Source organism: Gopherus evgoodei, chromosome 6 (genome assembly GCF_007399415.2).
Source record: "Gopherus evgoodei ecotype Sinaloan lineage chromosome 6, rGopEvg1_v1.p, whole genome shotgun sequence".
NCBI classification, from domain to species: domain Eukaryota; kingdom Metazoa; phylum Chordata; order Testudines; family Testudinidae; genus Gopherus; species Gopherus evgoodei.
In genome coordinates this window covers 56,724,956-56,746,305 of record NC_044327.1, presented here as the reverse complement: position 1 = coordinate 56,746,305, position 21,350 = coordinate 56,724,956, and the positions used below count along the sequence as shown (strand labels likewise).

The window sequence follows — 21,350 nt, the reverse complement described above, 5'->3', positions numbered from 1 at the left end:
GACAGGGTGACATGCTCTAGCAAAGCAGTGGGGTGACGATGCCCAGGCAGAGACCTGACGGTGGTGACCAATGTTGTAGGATGTGGCAAGATGGTATCCGGACAACGTGCCTGCGGGTATGTCTACATCTACAATTTTGCAGCGCTGGTTGTTACAGCTGTATTAGTACAGCTGTATAGGGCCAGCGCTGCAGAGTGGCCACACTTACAGCAACCAGCGCTGCAAGTGGTGTTAGATGTGGCCACGCTGCAGCGCTGTTGCACACCGCGGGGAAGGAGACCTGCTTGGAGGGGGGATCGGGGAATGCCAGAGCACACCGCGGGGAAGGAGACCTGCTTGGAGGGGGGGTCGGGGAATGCCAGAGCACACCGCGGAGCTGGATATCTGCTTGAAGGGGGGGTCGGGGAACGCCAGAGCACACCGCGGGGAAGGAGACCTGCTTGGAGGGGGGGGTCGGGGAACGCCAGAGCACACTGCGGGGAAGGAGACCTGCTTGGAGGGGGGGGGGTCAGGGAACGCCAGAGCACACTGCGGGGAAGGAGACCTGCTTGGAGGGGGGGTCGGGGAACGCCAGAGCACACCGCGGGGAAGGAGACCTGCTTGGAGGGCAGTGGAGTTTGCTTAATTACCAGAGAGGCTTCCTCAGGTATGCTGGGATACCTGCTTATTCCACGGAGGTCAACAAAAACGCTGGTGAGTGTCTACACCTGATGACCAGCGCTGGTGATCCAGCGCTGGATCCTCTACACCCGAGGCACGACCGGGTGTACGGCCAGCGCTGCAAACAGGGAGTTGCAGCGCTGGTGATGCCCTGCAGGTGTGTACACATCCTAAGTTGCAGCGCTGTAACCCCCTCACCAGCGCTGCAACTTTGTAGTGTAGACAAGGCCTGCGTTTCTTTTTCCCTTGGAACAGTCCGAACTTATCCTTCCATGGGGATTTCCGGCAAAGACTACAGGTCCCGGGATGCCCTTCGTCGCGCCCGCTCGGCCGCCCAGCGCAAGGCACATTGGGGCACGTAGGCCCTGCGGACGCTCCTTGCATGGGCGAAGTTTGAGGTAGGCGGTGCCATTTGCTTCCCCCTCTCCCTTGCGAGCGGAAGCGCTGGCGGGCTCCGCCCCCCCGCCTCAGTGTTGCTCTCGCGGTCTCGGGGAACATGGCGCTGGAGGCGCGGCGGATGGAGCAGGATGCGGAGGACGGGGAGATCTCGGACTCGGACTCCGACATGCCCGCCAGCGTCTCGGCCAGCGGCCCTGCGCAGGTGAGGGGAGGCCCCGGGGGTTCGGCCGCCTCCCTAGCAGGGACCCCACCGCAGCTCCTGACCCAGCCCCGGCTTCCCGCCACTGCTGCTGCCGGGCGGGCTTCAGGGCGGGAGACTCCGCGCAGTGCTGGGGGAGTCCGAGGGAACGTGCCGCCCTGAGGAAGTGCCCCGTGCCGGGCCCCTGGCCTGCCTGAGCGGCGCTGAGATGCTGCCGGGAAGGGGCCAGGAGAGATGGGTTGGGAACAGCTCCCTTGACAAAGCGCCTGCCCGCATCCTCCCACCCCCCGGCACATCTCCAGTGCTAGCCTGGTGTGTTGCATAGTGAGCCTGTGTCTCGGGATGGGGGGAGATGTTGTTGCTGTGCTTTGTGGGGAGGCGGTTGGGAGACGAGCAGTAGGATTTGTTGTTAGGAATTGCTGGGTGTTGCCCTTCGGAAGAGACATGCATGAGCCTAATTAGTGTTGTGTTTTTTATCAAATAGGTAGGTACTGTTGTCCCGTGAAACATGAGTAACCCCCACCCGTTTGTCTAAATGATTTTCCTCTACCCCCGTTTGCCAGGGCACCTGTTGTTGGTTTTTAATGGTTGTTCTGTATTGTTGAAAACCTTTCAAAAGGACATGCTATGACAGCAATTATTTCCTTCTGAATTTAAAGCTATGTCTCTTTTTTGTGTTTAAGCCGTTACCTGCTGGAGAGACAGCACTTAATTAGCTTTCAGACTTTTTTTTTTTTAATACTGATTTTCATGTCTATATTATCAGATCATATGAGAAATACATGGTGGTAGGAGTGTAGAAAATAGGATAATTCTGAATAGGATAATACAGTCTTGAGATGTACACCAGGAAAGGAGCATGTAAACTACAGATGCATTTTTAATGCATAGGGCTATGATCACCATGTTTTTCCAAAGTCTTGTGCTGTCAGCTATCCCTTTCATTCAAAGCAATTATGTATTTCATATAATGGTAAGAAAAGCCGAAGAGTCTTTACTTCTGTTGCTTTATGCCAGAAAATAATTCAGGAATGCCATCAAGTTACTGAAAGAGTGTGTGGATTAAAGAGAGGAATGTGTTCATCTAAAATTGAGGAGACAAAAGATTAGTTTTAAGATTGTCTTGGCTTTTAGGAGCTCTTGTTATGATCATTTTTTAAATAACTGGAATTATGGGTAAAGAATGCTAAGTTTACAATGGTAGCAGTAGTATATCTTGTGGTTTGCCTATAACTAGGAGCAAGAAGTGACTAAGAGGTGAAAACATAATCTAAAAGTTGTATCTGTTCTTTACAGATACCTTGTGTAACTTTGAACATCTCAGTTTACCTATCTGAAATGGAGAATCATCAATGGGTATTCTGAATGAGACTTGGCGTCTGTAGGGTGCTTTGAAGTCCTTGGATGAAAGTTCTGGTGAAAAATAAAGTATATCTAGTCTAGTCTGTTTTTAAAATTATTCTCACATATGTATCAGAGTAAATTAGTCTATTAGTGAGACTAATTGTAATCAAATCATCAAGGTAGCTTTCCTCTTTAGAAATACTAATTGAATGAATACAAAATGACTTTGCCATTTCAGAAACCACATGATGGCAACAGTTCAACCAAACCTTTCCAGAGCACCATTTCACCCTGTGCACCAAGTGTTCCTTATCGAACAACCAATGGTGTGGACTCAAGTGATGAGAGCTTCTCTGATTCAGATGATGACGCTTCTGTGTGGAAACGGAAACGACAAAAATGTTTTAACCTCCCTCCTGCTAAACCAGAGCTTTTTCAGTTTGGCCAGAGTCACCAGAAGCAAGCTGTCCTAGGGGGTAAGAAGATCAACAATATTTGGGGTGCAGTGCTTCAGGAACAAAATCAGGATGCAGTGGCCACTGAACTTGGAATTTTAGGAATGGAGGGTACTATTGACAAGAGTAGGCAGTCTGAGACTTACAATTACTTACTGGCTAAAAAGCTGATGAAAGAAACTGACCAAGATGTGGAGATATTAAATAAAGAGCTAGATGAATACATGCAGGATGACAAAAAAACAGCGCCAAAGAAGGAAGAAAATGGACAAGGTCTTCTCAAACGGAAACGGCCTGTCAAGGACAGACTGGGTGAAAGATTAGAAATGAATTATAAAGGGATGTACGAGATTACTGAAGAAGATTCTGAGGAAAAAGTGGCAGATGAAATTTCTTATCGGTGAGATCTTATGTTCCTTAATCCAATAGGTTATGTAAAAGTTACTGAAGGGAAGAATAAAACTGTGTTCTTGTTGAGTGGTTGACTGTTTTAGGTGACCATGTTAAATTATGAGATAAGGGTTTGAATGGCTTGTTCAGGTTCCCAGAATCCTGAAACCTAAATGCAGTATTATTGATGGGACTGGTAGCACCAGTTTTTATTAAGGTTGCCCAACACTTTCCATTATAAGATCCTGTTTTCAGTTGATTAAAATTTGTCAAAGTCATAAACGTTTCTGCTTGAATTTTCCATGCAAGGTATCAACCTGAGGTTAAACTTTTTATTTTATTTTATTTTATTTTATTTTATTTTGAAAACTTCAGCCACAAGTGTTCAGCCATTTCTGAGAATATGGCTAGGGAAAAAAAATATGTTTTGCCCACGTTGAAAAATTGTGGAAATCTTTTAATTAAAAAGCTCTAGTGCCTCCACCCACATATGCTTCAGAGCAGGTATTTGACGTTTGCCATGGGGAGTGGCATTTGTTTGACATATGCCTTTTGCCATCCTTAGAAAAACCTGCGCAAATTTGGCTAAGTTACAACTCTTTTTGAAAAATTGCAGTTCACAAATGCTCAGAGACTTAAATTTTAGTAGCTAATTGCCTTCAAAGATTCTGTCTGCACTGGGCATGCTCCAGCCCAGGATTGATCAGGACTTTTCCTGCAGTTGCCACGCTGGGCTTTTGTGGGCTGTGCCTATGCCAAGTCCAACATCTGATCTGAGAGCTGGGAACCTGTCTCTCCTGTGCTCTGAAGAATTAATCCCTGCTGGTCCCAGACAGCATGGAGGAGGAAGCCACCTGATTTGAATGCAACTGAGGCTGGGGGCTAGTGAGGACTGGCTGGGCAATGAGATTGGGAGCCAGAGATAATGGGATGGGGAGACTGGGACTGATAACCTGTTGTGGGGGGATGGAGGGGAGATAACTCTGGTGAGGATCCTTGGTGGGTGGCAGTGTGAGGACAGCTGGAGGTCAGGGTGGCAAAAGAGAAAATTCGAATGAGGCCAAGAGGAGGGAACTCCGACTGGAATGAGAAACCTGATGAGTAAAGACTGGAACTGGATAGATGAAGAAAATGGAACTGTGATGAGGCGCAAGGTATGGGGGAAAGGACAGGTCAAAAGGGACAGAGTGGAAGGGGTCAAGCATAGGGGACAGCCTGCTTCTGCTCTGTTACTTCCTTGACTCAAGTGGCAGAGGTCTGTGCTGTGGATCTAAAGGTTGACACTGCTGATGAGCATTGTGGGTGTCAATATAATGCTATATGGTAAAATTTCTGGGTTTTTCCAGTTTGCCTTTTTTAAAACTTAGGCAATTACACAAACTGTTATAAGAATATTAAATTTGTTAATTCATGCACTCAGAAAATAGTGTCAATGCCAATACCAAGGTTACTTGTGCAACTTTATTTCAGGCCCCATTCTATGTATGCATCATAAGACAGTCTTTAATTACATAACAGTATACTATTTTTCCCTTAGTGAGCACTGTCCATCCTGTGCACTGAATGAGACTGGTGTCCTGTGGGGAGGAAATAGAATGTGATTATGTAATTAAAGATGGCATTATGCATAGAGAATTGCACAGACAGTCTTAATTCTGGCATTTCCTAACTTTTGAGTGTTTGACTTTGCAAACTTAACAACATTCTTTTAAGGTTTTAGTGTGTAATAGTAGATAGTTTGCATAAACTTACCATTGTGGAAAGTAACAGAAACCAAAACTGATATAGACAATATTTGTATCAAAAAATGTACATTAATTATTGCCATTGCCTGTTCTTACTGAATATCTCATGTTCTTCTGAATTTTGAAAAATTATAGTACAGTAAAATGACTTATAGTTAACTATAGATGTGTAGAGTCCCCAGTTTGGCATTTTATGGCTTTATGAGTAACATCAATTTGTGTCATTACATTTTGTGAAGTTACACTAAAATATGCTGAAAGTCTGTTTTCCTTCATTTACATGTTTAATGCCTGTCTTTGTAGGAATTGTCATTCTGAATCAGATCAGTGTAGAAATGCTAGTTATGTTATCTGCCAGCCTCAGCCTCCCAAGTAGCTGGGATTACCGGCGCGCCACCATAACCGATGCAAACCCTTAATTAAAAAAATAAAATATAAACTATAGGCCTGAACTACTTCTTTGTGTCCCTTAAAAAGAAAACTGGATTTGAAGGGATACCATCATCTTGATCATATTTGTCTACAAACTTTGCATCTATTTAGTTACAAAGAATTTAAGATTACTGTATGTGAACTCTGTTCGTGTGACAGCAGTTCATGTACTGTCAGTTTCATGGTTTCTCATGCATAGATAGTAAGCTGTGATGCTGCAGCTACATATGCATGGGCAAATGCTTGCTGAAAAGACCTTACAAACGTCAGTAGGGAGGAAATAAAGCCTTACAAAAATATTTAAAGATATTTAAAAACAAAACAAGGCATGTTATTTAAAGTATGAGCTGTCAGAAGTACAATATTTTGAAATCAGTTTAAAAAACTGAGTTGACAGTACAGATTCTAAGGAGAAAATCTACATGTATCTTTAGTTTTGGGTAACTGAAGCTTATCTCCTATGAACAGTAGCATTTATAACATTACTCATTTGAGTAATCCCATTGAAGTTATATGTTTAATTTTACTCATGTGAGAAATCCCATTGACTGAGGGTGGATGGTTGTTTTTTTAGGCTTCGAGAACCAAAGAAAGATTTGATAGCCCGAATAGTGAAAATAATTGGAAATAAGAAAGCTATTGAACTGCTTATGGAAACAGCCGAAGTGGAACAAAATGGCGGACTCTTCATAATGGTAAAAAAACCTTTTTTTACCATCGATCTTCATACTAAATACTGTTGCAGCGCTTTCATGCCCAATACATTTCTCAAATTCCTTGCATTAACTCAGTCCTCACCATGGCCTTTATTCCCATCCCTTTTCCATTTGATCCATGAAAACAACTACTAAACATTTAGATAGATCACGCTTACGTATAAATAGACTTGGCAAATTCAGTTTGTATTTTTATAATTTTGACTTTATTTTTAGGCATTTTTTTTTAGTTGTCTTTCAATGTACATTTTTGCAGTTGTGGGAAATTATGGGGGCATTAGACCACGGGGTTGGAGGTGGGGGAGATGTCAAACAATAATTATTTAGACACTGAGTTAAATTAAAGATTAGCATTATAACAGAACACAAATTGTCAACATCACATGTCAAGATGACATCACATGTCAAGATGTACAAAATAAATATCCTTAAATCCAATTACTAAGTTCTCAAACATATTTTTCTTTCTTTGCCTATCTGTAAATTTCAGTTATCAATGGAAATATTTTTTTTTCATGGGTTTGTGCATGTAAAATGAAAGACATTTTCATCATTTACAGATAAAAATGTAATCCTTCAAAACCTACATATGAAGTGTAATCAGGCTTTAGACTACACTGCATTGAAATAAACGGAGGTGAGAAGGGTGGAATTGATTTCAATCACTAGTCAGGAATACTTGATTTAATCATGGATTTCTACATAAAAGTGCATTCTTGTTGGTGGTTATAACCTTAATACATATTCTTCACAACTCATAGATAGATTAGATTTCGTTTTTAGAAGGTACACCCTATACATTTTTTAAATGATTTATTTTGAAAACTTTTCAGATTAGTTTTACAGCTATATCAGAAAATGAATGATTGTTTGCTTATTTCATTTACCAAAGGTAATTGAAGCAGATATTTAGGAATTCATTGGGAGGTGAACTATCCGTTAATATTTGGAGGATTTTCTTGCTATGCTGTGTTAGGAGGAGAACGTTACCAGACAGACATTTAAATTGTTTTATTTAACTAAAACAACGTTTTGTATTCTGGATTTTTTTTTCTTCAACAGCAAACATATAATATTTTAACAAAACAAGCATATGAATTTTTGAATTTAAACATTCAAGTTTTTTAAAATCAGATTTGTTTTGTTAAAATTGTTTAAAATAGTTAAATGAAATATATATATATTTTTTTAAACCAAAAATTAAATCGGCTGTGTCAGACAGGTCAACACGAGAAACTTAAAATATTGGCTTCTGCATCTAACTCAGTCGTTTTCACCTTCAGTTTCCTGTTCGTTCATAATCTGGACAAGGAAAACAAGCTTTCCTGCTTTTTCAGGTCCTAAACGATTTCTCATTTTGGAATGAATTAATCCAAAGGAAGAAAATATTCTTTCTATGCTGGCAGAAGAAGCTATTGCTGTTAAAAGTGAGATTATCAGTTCAACAGTCTTGGAATCCAAGTGACTTACTCCAGTTCGCTTGTGTGACTTCTTTAAAACATCATCAGCAAACACATATTTCTTGAATGGTTCACCCTTAGCGCTGAAGTGTGTTATAGTAGGCATTATGGAGAGATGATTGCTGGATGTCCATGTAATAGCCAACTCTTCTTCAGCAGTTAAGATTTGACTCTGGTACTGAGTGTTGAGAACATTTTCAAGAAAATGAGCTGGAGCTAGTGCTTGTCCCTTTCGGGTTTTTTAATGCTTGTAATTTAACTCTGTCATTGCATATTTCTCTTTTTAAGATCTCACTCAGTTCCTTCCAAATTTCAACAGCATCAGCAATAAAACAGCTGTTTCCCTGCATTTTGTTCAAGGCTACAGAAATAGGCTTCAGGGTACTCAGCATATGTTCAGCATTTCTCTTAAGACAAATGTTGAGAGCTTTGGCTTTGACAGTGCTATCTATTTTTTCACGGTTTTGTTCACACACTGTGATCAAATTAGGCCAGTTCTTAATATAGTGCTCAAAACAGTCCACTTCTGAGTTCCATCGCACGTCTTGTGGGAGAGTTAGCTTGGTTCCTCCCACTTTTTCCAGAGCAGCTACAAAGTGGTTGTTACGGAAGTATTTTGCAGTTTCAACAACATTAGCCTTTATTTCTGGAACACTGAAGTCTTTGGCTAGGAAGTGCATCAGATGAGCACTGCAACTGTATGTTATTAGCTTGGATCTCTTCTAAATAATTTATTCTCATCTTGGATACATTTGCCACGCTGTCTGTGACCAAGCTGCTTACGAGGCATCTGAGTTCTTTTTCACAGTTATAGTTTTTACTGATACTACTTGTAAGTATTTTGCTGTGTGTGAATTTCCTGATGTATCAATTGTTTCTGTAAGGAAGACATTCCCTTCTTCCGTTGTCAAACAAGCACATACAGCTGGGTCATTGTTGACATTGCTCCACCCATCAAGACTATGTAACAGTTAACAATTTCACTGTCTAGACCTTTTGCACACTGCTCAATTTCTCTTTCATACACTTTATTCAGCAATTTGTCTGCGACATCTGCTCTGTTGGGTGGACCGTGTTCTGGTCTTAATGACTGAACCGTGTTAATGAAGTGTGGGTTCTCAATCATACAGAAAGGAGAGTTTGTTGCATAAACTGGGCAATTTTTTCATCAATTACCTTTTTTTTGTAATCTGCTTGTTCTTATCACAAACTTATCTGTGGTTGTTTCTGGATGATGGAGATTTTTTTTCTTTTTGCTACAGATAATATACTGTGGCTATGTGACATGTATGATGTGACTGAAACACTATCATTGGCAGATAACTTCGAAACTGTAGAAAATGATGGTGATCTTGAAGGTACATAGTCTTCAGAATCCTGTATGTTGAGGATGGATTTTCCTAAACAAAATAAGTCAATGCAATTATTTAATAATTATTACCATACTGCTCATTTAGTATTACTCGTACTCACTTTAAAGATGAAATTCTCCAAAACATCTGTTCGTCTATAAGGTGCCACAGGATTCTTTGCTGCTTTTTCTTCTCATGATGTTGTTTCATTCAGGCAACCAGGCCTTACATTTCTTTGTTACACTGTTTGTTTGCATTTTGTATGCATGCCTGTCTTGCTCACAGGTAGAGGAACTTCATTAAAATATTTCCAAACTGGGTCTCTCTTACGGCCTGCTGCCATTATAGATTTTCCCTTCTAATGAGAGAATGGTCTCAAATCAATGAAGGCTACACTCAGACCTCAAGACTTCTGGAATATGCTGCTCAAACAGTTTCACTTTTGTTTCTACTGCCTATCTCTCCCTTACCATGTTTATCTCCAGATTTCTCCTTGTCCAGATCTATTCCACCCCCAACAATCTTCTATTCATTGAACTTTTTGAAACTTTGCACTTTTAGAGAGAGGTGAGGTATTGACCCTGTGTACACACAGAGGGACAATGGGTTGAGATCTATTATTTCTCACCTCTATCTATTATTTATTTATTTTAAAACATTTTTTCTGTTAACAAGCATGTTATCTCTGGAGACACATATTCACAGTTTGAGAACTGCAAAACTAAGCATCATGATGGTGTCTTTTGTCTAGACTGAGCACAGAGTCCCACTGGGTAAATAAAAAGATTAACCTAAATAATCTATACAGAAGCCCCTGGAGCCTCATAAGATTGGATCCCTAATCCATGAACTTGTTTGCAAAACTTTCCTTAAATATTATGTGAATATACTGTCTCACACTATGGAAATAGAATTTATAATCCCTCTTCCATGATGAGATATCTTTGAGCGCTAATGTATCTTAAAACTATTTTTAGATTGCTTTTTTCCTCAAAAAGCATTTTATCAAAAGAATGCAATCTAATTTTTTTTTTTTAACATTGATTTTTATCCACCCTGGAGGTGAGAGAGTTCAGATCTCCCAGCTATTGTTTCAGGAAGACACTACTGGCATGTTGTCTTCACAAACATGAGGGCTAATAACTTTTTATTTTTAGAATGAAAGCTTTAGATTACTCCTGGGGGGGGATTCTGTGCCAAAAAATTAACAATTCTGCAAAAATCTGCATATTTTATTTGTCAAAATGACACAATATAATCATGCCAGTTTCCATTATTTTGGTAATTTATTTCAAAATACCGTTCAGCAAGTATGTCTGTAACAATACAGACCAAAAAAAATGAGGAAATGTGTTTCTGACAAATAGAATCCTTGTAGGCATATTAAAACAGAACTTTGAGTAATTCATTTAAACTACAATACAGAAACATGTTTTCCCGCACCCCTAAGTGCAAAAGCTTGGGAGAGTCAGGGCTAACGAAGGAGCAGAGGGAGAGGGAAGGAGTCTGAGTGTGAGCCTGGAAGATTGTTGAACGTGAGTGAGAGTAGTATGGAACAGTTTCTTTTTCGGGCAAGGAGGAATTATTAGGAAGTTGGGGAGCCTCTCCCATGTTAGAACCTAGATGACACCAAGCCTCTCGTATTCAGCCAGGTATATTTGCCCCTGTCCCCATGTGCCTCTGCACCTTGTGTGGCTCTGGAGCCCCCACTTTTCTTCTCCCCATTCAGCCTCTGGCTCAGTGACGTCACCCCACTAGTTCCTGAGCCTGCACCCCATTTTGTCCCTTCCCATTAGCCTTTCTGAACCCCAGTCTGTGACCCCCACAGCAGTCCCATGTGCCCCACTCTACCTCCTAACCTGACTCCACAGGCAGGCTGCTGTGATGAAAGCAGCTGGCTGCTAGCTGTTATTGCTAGTCAGCCCCCTGTTCTGGCACCATAGCAGTCTCTGGTGGGCAAAAGGCAGAACTGCAGCATTTCTTGGGCAGAATATATTTTCTGCAGTGGAGCGGGAGGGAGGGGATTCTGCACTGGACATGAATTCTGTGCCTGTGCAGTGGCGCAGAATTCCCCCAGGAGTATTAGATTCTGCAGTATATGAGTCTAATGCATAGGCCATATAAATACATTAAGCAGGTTGGGTGTTGGATAGTACCATATAGGCTTTCTTATTGGCTGGGGGCTATCAAAGTTTGTAAAACAACTGAGCTTTGGGAAGAGCATAAAATATACATAAATTACTTTAATCATATATTTCCAGCAATCATTCTTGATAATGAGACATAACCCATTTGTATCTAAAATTCCAGCTAATGAACGAGACTTCTCTTAGGAAGAGATGCTACCTTAAAGGAGTAATGCTTTTGCCAGCTCAAATGAAAAGAGAGGATGTAACTCCTAACAATGCTTCTCCCTCATACTCTTCAGACAATGAATTCTTTTGTGCATGTGCCACAGAAGTATTTTTGACAACACCTAAAGATCATCTCATAGTTGCTGTTAGTTTCTATGTTAGGGTTTTATGCAGAGTGATAAGTGTGTTTTGTCTCTGTAGTTATTTTTCTTAAAATGATTAAAGGTAAATGCGCTAAAACCAAATTTCAGTATTAGTATTGACATTTGGGTTGTTCCTGTTGGTTTTGAAATAATTAGCCTCTTTAATGATCTAGTGTTTAGGTGTTTAAACAGTATAAAGGAAAGAGTTAAATTCTATTATTGTTAGCAATATATTAAATGTCCATAATGTTCAGGTCTCTTAATGTTTGGCTCCATTCATGCTTTAATATGACTCCATTGCCACATGCCGCTGTTGATGTTACATCAGCCACTGAGCCAGGGCTGTCCTTAGGCATACGCAGCATACGCAGCTGTGTAGGGCACCATGAAATTTGGGACACCAAATTGCCCCAAATTTCATGGTGCCCTAGGCAACTGCGTGCCGCATACGCGGCAGCACCAGCCCCAGCAACCAGCCCTATCCCTCGGCCATCCCTAGGGGGGTGCGGGGCCTCGGACAACTCCCTCTGCCCTGCCTCTTACCCTTCCCCCCTGCTCTGCCTCCGCCCCCATTCCACTTCTTCCCTCAGTGACCCCGCACTCACCATCAACTGTGAGAAGTGGAGCAACCTGACCCCAGCCCACTCTACTCCTCCAGCCCCAAGCTGTGGTGCTCTCCTTCCTGCCGCCAGTGAGTGCGGGGTCACTGGGGGAAGAGGTGGAATGGGGGCGGAGCAGGGGGTAAGGGTAAGAGGCAGGGTAGAGGGAATTGTCCAGGGCCCTAGCCCACTCCGCTTCCCTTTCCCGAGCCCCAGCCATGTCGCTTGGGTTGGGGAAAGGACCACCCCGACTCTCACTGGTGGTGGGAAGCGGAGCGCCGCAGCTGGGAGCTGGCGGAGCAGAGCGGGGCTGGGGCTGGGCTGCTCTGCTTCCCCCAAGCCCCCTCCTCCGAGCGACACGGCTGGGGCTGGAGCAAGGGAAGCGGAGCGGGCTGCTCGCAGCCACCGCTAATCTCCTGGGCCACTCTGGGCCTGTGGGGCCCCCAAAAGTGGCCCCCCACAGCGCCTGCCTCCCAGACCCATGGGGGTGAGGGGGAGGTGGCTGCGTAGAGCACCCGAATGGCTAGGGACAGCCCTGCACTGAACTCAACTGGAGCACAGAACTACTGTGCAGGGAGGGAGGTTTCAGAAGTGTTTTTAATGTCATACCTCTTGAGACAAAAATGTTAACTTAGCTAAAATTAAGCATTTGAGTTGTTAAATAAAAGGACACTACAGAACCTACTAAGTGAGATTTTAGATTAGTAATGTGCTGAAGTAACTGCTCACGTTCCCATTACAGAAAACCATTGAAAGGATCTGAACATCTAATTTCTTAGACTGTTGTTGTCTTTGAAAAATATAAGTAGTTACGACAGAACTTAGAATCCTGTGAGTTAAATTGTCATATAAGAACTGCCTGCTGCACCCTTCTCTCCACCTCACAGACTTATATGAATAGTTTGACATTTAACGCTCACCCATGAAATATTACTACATTATGGACCATCTTTCATTCATTATCAAAAAGTCAACTCCCACCTCTAATAGGCCCATGATGCTATCTTCTATCACCCACTTGTTAAATTTTCAAAAAAGCATTTTCATGCTTTCTCCCATGCTGCCCCTCACACTTGAAGAAGCTCCCTTTAAACATCTGCAAAACTAAGTCATTATCCACCTTAAAACTCTCCTTTGCTCTGAGGTCTGCAAAAAACTCAGCAATGGTTAAGTTGCTGGTGTACTGAGATAACTGCTTATCATGCTTCCAGATATTGTTTCATTGTTTCCCTGTACTCCCCTGTCTGTATGCATCAGACTGGGAGTGGTTACGTCATTACAAAACCTAAACTTAATTTTCCCCTACTGTTACTCTCACCTTCTTGTCAACTGTCTGAAATGGGCCACTCTCATTACTACTTCAAAAGTTATTTTTCCTCCCTTGATATCCTGCTGTTAATTAAATTGTTTCATTAGACTGACCTCACACTTGGTAAGGCAACTCCCATCCTTTCATGCTTTTATACCTGCTCCTGTATTTTCCACTCCATGCATCTGATGAAGTGGGTTCTAGCCCATGAAAGCTTATGCCCAAATAAATTTGTTAGTCTCTAAGGTGCCACAAGGACTCCTCATTTTTATCAGTTGTCTTGTATCTTATATTTAGATTGCAAGCACTATGGGGAAGGAATTTTTTCTCTCCTGTGTTTGTACAGCACCAAGCACATTGGGGTCTGGTTCATGATTGCGACTAAGTGCTACGGTAATACAAATTAATAATAATCATAATACCTGCATAGGTGAATTGATAGCTGATGTGAGCTGATACGCCAATTCTTGCCTCTTGACTGGTGCTTAAAGCTTTAAATGAAGTTTTTTTTAAAAAAATTTCATAACTCACTCATCCAATTGTACAGTGTCCTGTAGGTCCATTGGCCACTTTTGGTAGATGAAGCTCAAAAAAACCCAAAACCCTCTTCAGGGTTGGAACTGTTTTTGTAATACGCTTGTGCAGCACCTAGCGCAGTTGGGCCTGTGTCTTGGATGCTACCTCAGTTCAGCAACTAGCATGTAGGGTCATAGTACTTAACTGGGGCTCTTAGGCACTACCACAACAGTATTTTTATTATTTATATTTTGTAAAGAAACAAGTTGCTCAAATAAAAATTAAGGGAAATTTTAGATTTCTTAAATGACAGTTATTTTGAATCTGTTTTGGACTTGCCATTATGAATAATTTATTTTTCCCTTATGCAGAATGGTAGTAGAAGAAGAACGCCAGGAGGAGTTTATTTAAATCTGCTGAAGAATACACCCAGCATTACTGGAGAGCAAATCAAGGTAAATGTGTTCGATTGTAAATTATTATGATTAAAGTAAATTAAAATCCTTCTTTGAAGAACTAATAATTTTTAGAGTGCTTTTTTTAAAAGGAGGAGGGTTAAACTAATATGAAAATCTTCAATGTGACAATCTGTAACTGCGCGCACACAAAAATTGTTAAAAAGACATTATTAAGGATGCAAAGTCAAGGCTTCAAGACTTAGGGAATGCCAGTCTCTTTGATGCATCTGCTTACAGGGTGTATATGTAATGACTAGGGGTCTCTTTAAATTGCAGAGAAATCACACATTTTTTGCAGGTTGGTCCTGGCATAAATAGCAAGTTTTGCAGATGTATTCATACAGTATATCTACCAAACTACTGTACTGTACTATTATTACATTTGTAAGTGGCCCAAAGGTTCTCGAAGCTTTTTTTGCTGGGACCCCTTCTGAAAATATTACAGGCTGTGACAATCTGTCCCCCTTCCAAAAAAGTGACCCCCATGCCCCATACCATGCCACACTTACTTGTGCATTGATGCTGTCAGCGACACTCAGAGCTGGGCACCTGGTCAGCAGCCACTGCTCTCCAGCCATCCAGCAGCAGCACAGAAGGGTGGCAATGCCATGACCCCCCACCTACAATAGGTTTGTGAACCCCCCTCAACCCACACATGCACCCCTCATTTGGGTTAGGCCTCGAGTTTGAAAAATGCTGGTCTCTCCCATGAAATCTGTATAGTATAAGATAAAAGTACACAAGACCAAATTTCATGGGGGGAACGGTTTTCACAGTCCATGATATGTTTTTCATGGCCAAGAATTTGATGTGGGCCTACTTAAAACAGTCTTTAATTGTATAATCACATACTATTTTTTCCACAGAACTCCTGCCTCACTTAGTGCACTAGAATGGACAGTACTCATTTAATGAACCACTGTTCAGTATTTAGTTTTCTCCTCATTGTTCAGTGTATGGCCACATGACGCACTATTCAAATCCTACTTAAGACAGAATTGTTAATTTCCTGATGGATTTTTTTATGGCCTCATCACTGTAGTATTGTGAGTGCTTTTCAAATATTAATATTTATTTTCAAACTCCACCTCTGATGAGGGGGGATATTAGTCCCATTTTACAGATGAAGAGCTGAGGCAGAAAGAGTAAAGTCAACAAAAGCCACTAATTTTGGGTGTCCAATTTTGAGACACCTAGGACTTGATTTTTTGGAGTTCTTAGCATTGTATAGCACTTCACATGTTCAAAACACAGCTCCTGTTGACTTCAGTTGCATATGTGAGTCCTCAGCATATCTGCAAATCAGACCCAGGGTCTCAGATAAGGAACCCAGAAAATGAGGAACACAAGTGAGCACCTCTGAAAGCTTTGGTTTAAGTGATTACATAGGAACTCTGTGGTAGAGGCAGGGATAGAATCCAGTTCTCCAGAGCAGCAGTCAACTGCCTTAACCTTGAGACCATCCTTTGTCATCCTGCAGTTCCCTGCCTCTTTCTCTACACCCCTTCTAACTTCCGCAACAAATGCAGCAGATATACTACAGACAACAGCTTCCTTCACTACACAACCCTGATTCATCCCCAGAGCATGCTCCATCCAATGCACTCAATGAGGCTGGGGGATTGTGATAAAAATAGTATATAATCATGTAATTAAAAACTGTATTATGATGCATACGTAGAAGGGCCCAAGAAATAGTCATACAAGTGACCTTAGTAGCTATCTTTTAAGTGCATGACTTTGCAAACTTAATTATGTTCTTATGTAATTTTGTGTGCAATATCCTAGGTTTAAAAAAAAAAAGCAAACTAAAAAGCCCTCAAATTCATCGTGCAATATATTGACACTAACTCATCAGCAGCATCAGAACTTTTAAATCCAAGGCACAGACCTTTGCCATATGAGCTAACAGAGTAAATGGTAACAGTAGTAGATTGTCATCCTATCTGGACCAGCATAAGAAAAGGACAAAACACATATTTTTGCCATTAAGCTTCACAAATATTTATTGACAGCAGAACAATAGTGAGACTAGAATCTTGGGTTTTATTCCAGATTCTGTAGGGAAGTGTTCTCTAGTGGTCACAAACCTTCAACTCCTCCTCCTCTGCCACAAAACCTGACCCCTTCTGCTCTTGTCTTCTCCAGCCTGTCTTTATGCCAGTCTTGGATCATATTCCCTCACCCCATCCCACAATCTCTCATGCCAGATCTAATGTCAATCTTTACGTGTAACTGGTCTCATTTTATACCCTTCTCCCCCTCCAGTCTTCTCATGCTAGTCCCAGCCTACCACTCTAGGCACTACAGCTGAGCACTAAGCTCTGCTGGCTCCCACTCCCAAACTCGTTTTCTATAAAGTTTGATCAGCAGTGAAATAATTAATAATCTTGATGTTTTAAACTTTCATATTTAGGCTTCTGTGTTAACACTCCATTTGAGATAACGGGAGCAGTTCATTTCTCCTTAAAGCTACTGTTTCACCCTTTCTGCAGATTCACACAGTCAGTCTTGCAGTAGCTAACATTTGGTTCATATTTTCAAGGTTATTTTTCAACCCATATGAATTAGTGGCTTTAAAAAAAACATATATTCTGGCGCACAATTATATGGCAATTTGAAAAAGATGGGCAGCTGTCAAATATTTTTAAAAAAATGGAATCTATTTATTCTCTCTGTTTTTGTCTTTGTGACCGAAGTCTTAAGAAGGAGATCACTGAGGTCACTTAATCAGGGCAAACTACGAAGAGCAGGGCAAATGATCCCCAAAACTAATGGTTATTCTAATACTTAGATTCACAAAGCTAGCAACAAAACAGCTTCTACAACACCTTACTGGTTACGCAGAAGCCAGAAATATGGCTCCCTTGAAGCAACCCAGCCTTAGGCTCCCACCCAGACAGCCAAGTCAAATATGATGATCATTACTGAAAATTTTGTTCATCATATAAAAAGTTCTACTAATCCCAGAAGATTGGACACATTACCAATCAGGTCAATAAATATTTCAGATCTTACCCAAAGACATGCTCACAACCAATTTTTATTAACTAAACTAAAATTTATAAAAAAAGAAGAGAGTATTGGTTAAAAGATCATTATGCATGCAGATATGAATAGAGTTCTTAGTTCAGTTTCATAGTAGAGATGCTGAAAGAATTTTTTGCAACTCTAAAGCTCACCATTAGTTCCATAGGTTATAGCCCAACATCAAAGGGATCCAGAATGGAGATGGAGACCTTAGTCTTGCGACTCAAACTTCCCAACAAAACTTAAGCAGATCTGAGGTCACAGGGTCAGGGCCTATGAGTTCTTTTTATAGTTCTCTGATAGCCTGTTTGCAGTAGGTATTTTTTGTATGAAGCATTGTAGCTTGAAGTAAAACCTCCTATTTCCTATGTATATACAGGCAACTAGTTGCATTCATTAGCATAAGGTAATTATCCATTAAGTAAGCTTATAGAGAGGTTTACTACAAACTTCAAAGAGAAATATAGACAATTATATTATTACACCCAAGTTCCATCTAAATGTTAATATCCCCGTTTTGATCTCTTAATCAATAGAATATAGTAACAGAGAGGAACTGTTTGGTTACATTGTTATCTCTAACAAGATATAGGTAACCATAGACTGCTACAGTCGCTCTCTTCAGATTTTCTAATAGTATGCGGTAAGTCTAAATTTCAAATATCTAGTCTATTTAACATGGATTGGTTAGCTATTTATAAGGATTAGTCCCAATTACCATTTCTGTACTTTGCTAATATGTCTTTAAAGGTTGAATTTGGGTCACTTAGCCTGCTAGTTGCTTAACCCTTTTTGGAGTAGTGACAGTCTTATTATTTTAAAGATTAGTAAAGGCAATATTAATGGCTAGGTACGGGTAGGGCTTTCATTTGTTTTTTTCCCTTAATAATTATAAAGCAAACACTTGCATAATCAGCATATTAAATAAATATTTTCCTCTTCAAGGAAATCTTCTATGTTGAAAACCAGAAGGAGTATGAAAACAAAAAAGCTGCGAAGAAGAGAAGAATACAGGTTCTAGGAAAGAAGATGAAACAAGCTATTAAAGGGCTCAACCTTCAAGAGTATGATGATGCATCTCGAGAAACTTTTGCTAGTGACACAAATGAGGCCCTGGCTTCGTTGGATGATTTACAGGAAGGACATGGTGAAACAAAGCTGGATCCAGAGGATGCCATTGATATTGATAATGCTCATGATCTGGAGATCTTTTAGTCATTAATGGACTGGATACATAGAAAAACTAAATCTCTGACATATTAAATCAGCCTTTTATATTATACTTCTCTGTGTACTTGTTTTCATAAATTGCACAAGTAAATATGATTGGAAACACTTGTATTTTGGAGAGAACTTGATATAAGTAGCTAAATGTAAGTGCTTGGTAGCGATGTTACCTGTCCTATTTTATCAATCTGGTCATTGTGTCCTTCAGAAGATGTTAAAATGTTTTAGATAATTCTCTGTCTTACAAAATCTGTTGCTGATGAATTTTGCTTGGTTGGCAAATTTTGGGAATAAACTCAGGACTAGTGTTTAAACAAAAAAACACTTTTCATCTGTCAAAGCTAAAAAGTCATACTCAAGCAGATGCTGCTCCTAAATCTAATGGGTGGGAAAAAAGCATTTTGCTAATATAAAATACATATTGGTATTAAAGATCTTATATTTTTAATATGGCAAAGTACTGAGAAATATTACTTTTTATAAGATTAAAAGTCCTGCAAAACCTCTGGTGGGTTGTTCAAAAGCAACTAAGTTACTGTGGTCTTCAGTTGCTTGGGTAAGAACCTATTTTCTCAAAGTAATCAATGGTGGATAGTACATTAGGCATAACTTTATAAAAGGCTCTGGTCCCTCCTATTTCTTATGACAATGAACTGAGCTAGCTACCTTTTTTGTGTAAAATTTTGCAATATTTGGGACATAAGTCATTCAAACCATTGCTCTGAACTTCTGTTGATCATGACTGATCTTTTTGCTGAATGGATCAGATGCTAATTTGAGAGTCTCCAAGGATTTGTCTGCTCCATATTCTGTATGCATGCAGAAACAAAAGTGGTAGGTTGAGTTTTTTGCATGATTTCTACCTTTACAGTATTCAGAGAATGTGTACAGAGATTTGAGCACAGAAGTGTGTCAAGAATTTGAGTTCTAATCCCATGTCACCTTGCCTTCTGTTTCATTTTTTTCCCCATCTGTAAAATGGGCATAATACCTACCAAGCTCACAAAGGAGTTGTGAGGGTTACTTAGTTAATGTTGGTAAAGCACATTGAAGATGGTACTTGATATAAGTGCTGAGCATTCTTTTTATTTGGGATATAGCAGAAGAACTTGCATGTGCTAGATCGTTCATGCAGCACAAACATCTGACATCTTAATGTTACTTAGAGTTGAGAGTTTTATGAATGGAACACATTAGTTTTCAGTCTAAAATGTTTCCAAAACAAGAAGCCTGATCCTGTAACTTTTGCTGATCCAAAACTTCCATTAATTTCAAGACAATACAAGAGCAATAGAAAAACAATATACAGTAGCATCCATGTGCAATTCTATTTTAATATGGTGAAATTCAACACATTCCAAAATATCTGAAGCTTACAAAAAAAATCTATAGGAAGAGTATCCATACATTTGATCATTCTCCAACAATAGTGATTTGTGGAAGAGTATTTTGTATCTACTGAAAAGGTGTGGCTGTTCTCAATTATTTAATTTTTAAAAGAATGAGAAATTTAGCATCCTCAGGGCTTCTGTCCTCTGTTGCCACACTTTTCTGTTGAGTTTTATAGAGCCTATGTTATCAAAAAGTGAGTTTAGTGGCTGTATACCATACCCAAAGTTATATGAACTTTTTAGTGAAGTAGGAAAAAGATGAGTAGTTTAAAATCACTTAGAAACACATTTGCCTGACCTATAGCAAATAGCATAAAGACACTGCATTTGTGAGATCTATCTAGAAGAGTGGTGAAATTTCCCATATTTGGCTCAGTTTACAGCTGTAGAGTGCAAAAAATAAAGATTACTGCTTGAAAATTGTTTTTGTGCTTCTGATGAGGTTTCTTAAGTTTTTCCAGGTATTAAGTGTGCACAGAGCAATATGAGCACATGTAAAAACAGATCAGAGAGCAATTTTTTTTACTACTGAAAAAAACACCGGGACTGGGTATTAAGATGGGAATGAGCTATCTTCCCTACTGTGGCTTTAAGCTGATATTTATTACCTTACAAATTAAGCACTGCCTGAGCATAAATTGTTAAGAAAGAGGTGCAGGGACTCAAGCAATTTTTTTATCCTCAGAAGCGAGGACGCAAGCTCAGACGGGCTATTAATGGCCAAGCCTAGATGTGCGAGGCTCAGAGCTGGCACATATGAAGTACTGTGCCTAGGCCACTTCAGAGAACCAGTATCTTTGGCTCTATAGCGATGACACTGAGCACAAGTTCCCGCATAGCAATGAACCAAAAATGGGGTTAATAATTTAACCCTTTCCATGCACATGAACAAGTGTCCCTTCTGCCTGCCCAGTGTTCTGGGAAATGTACTAGTTAAGGGAATACTTAGGTATCCCATTAGGTACCGAGTCTGGGAATGAATTTTAGGGGGGAGAGTCAACCTTTCCACAGCGCTGGTGTTTGAGCACATTCTCCCTTACTTGAGCTCAGCAGAATGTGACCAGATGTTCTGATTTTATAGCGACAGTCCTGATTTTTGGGTCTTTTTCTTATATAGGATCCTATTACACCCCATCCCCATCCTGATTTTTCACACTTGTTGTCTGGTCAC

The 21,350-nt window shown here is 40.5% G+C and overlaps 1 protein-coding gene across 1 annotated transcript; it reads left to right on the top strand.

Moving 5' to 3' along the window:
- Positions 1-1,100: 1,100 nt before the first annotated feature.
- PHAX (phosphorylated adaptor for RNA export) lies at positions 1,101-20,602 on the top strand. The gene is made up of 5 exons (XM_030566810.1): positions 1,101-1,261; positions 2,841-3,457; positions 6,199-6,319; positions 14,445-14,528; positions 18,507-20,602. The coding sequence occupies exons 1-5, from the start codon at positions 1,157-1,159 to the stop codon at positions 18,774-18,776; spliced, it is 1,197 nt and encodes a 398-aa protein (XP_030422670.1). The 5' UTR covers positions 1,101-1,156; the 3' UTR covers positions 18,777-20,602.
- The last annotated feature ends 748 nt before the right edge of the window (positions 20,603-21,350 follow it).

What these genes read in the sequence shown, in the direction of transcription:
- PHAX (XM_030566810.1), top strand. Translation starts at nt 1,157, where the DNA reads ATGGCGCTGGAGGCGCGGCGGATGGAGCAGGATGCGGAGGACGGGGAG. An exon ending in CGGCCAGCGGCCCTGCGCAG is followed by an intron (nt 1,262 to 2,840) that starts GTGAGGGGAGGC and finishes TTGCCATTTCAG; the next exon opens with AAACCACATGATGGCAACAG. An exon ending in TTACTGGAGAGCAAATCAAG is followed by an intron (nt 14,529 to 18,506) that starts GTAAATGTGTTC and finishes TTCCTCTTCAAG; the next exon opens with GAAATCTTCTATGTTGAAAA.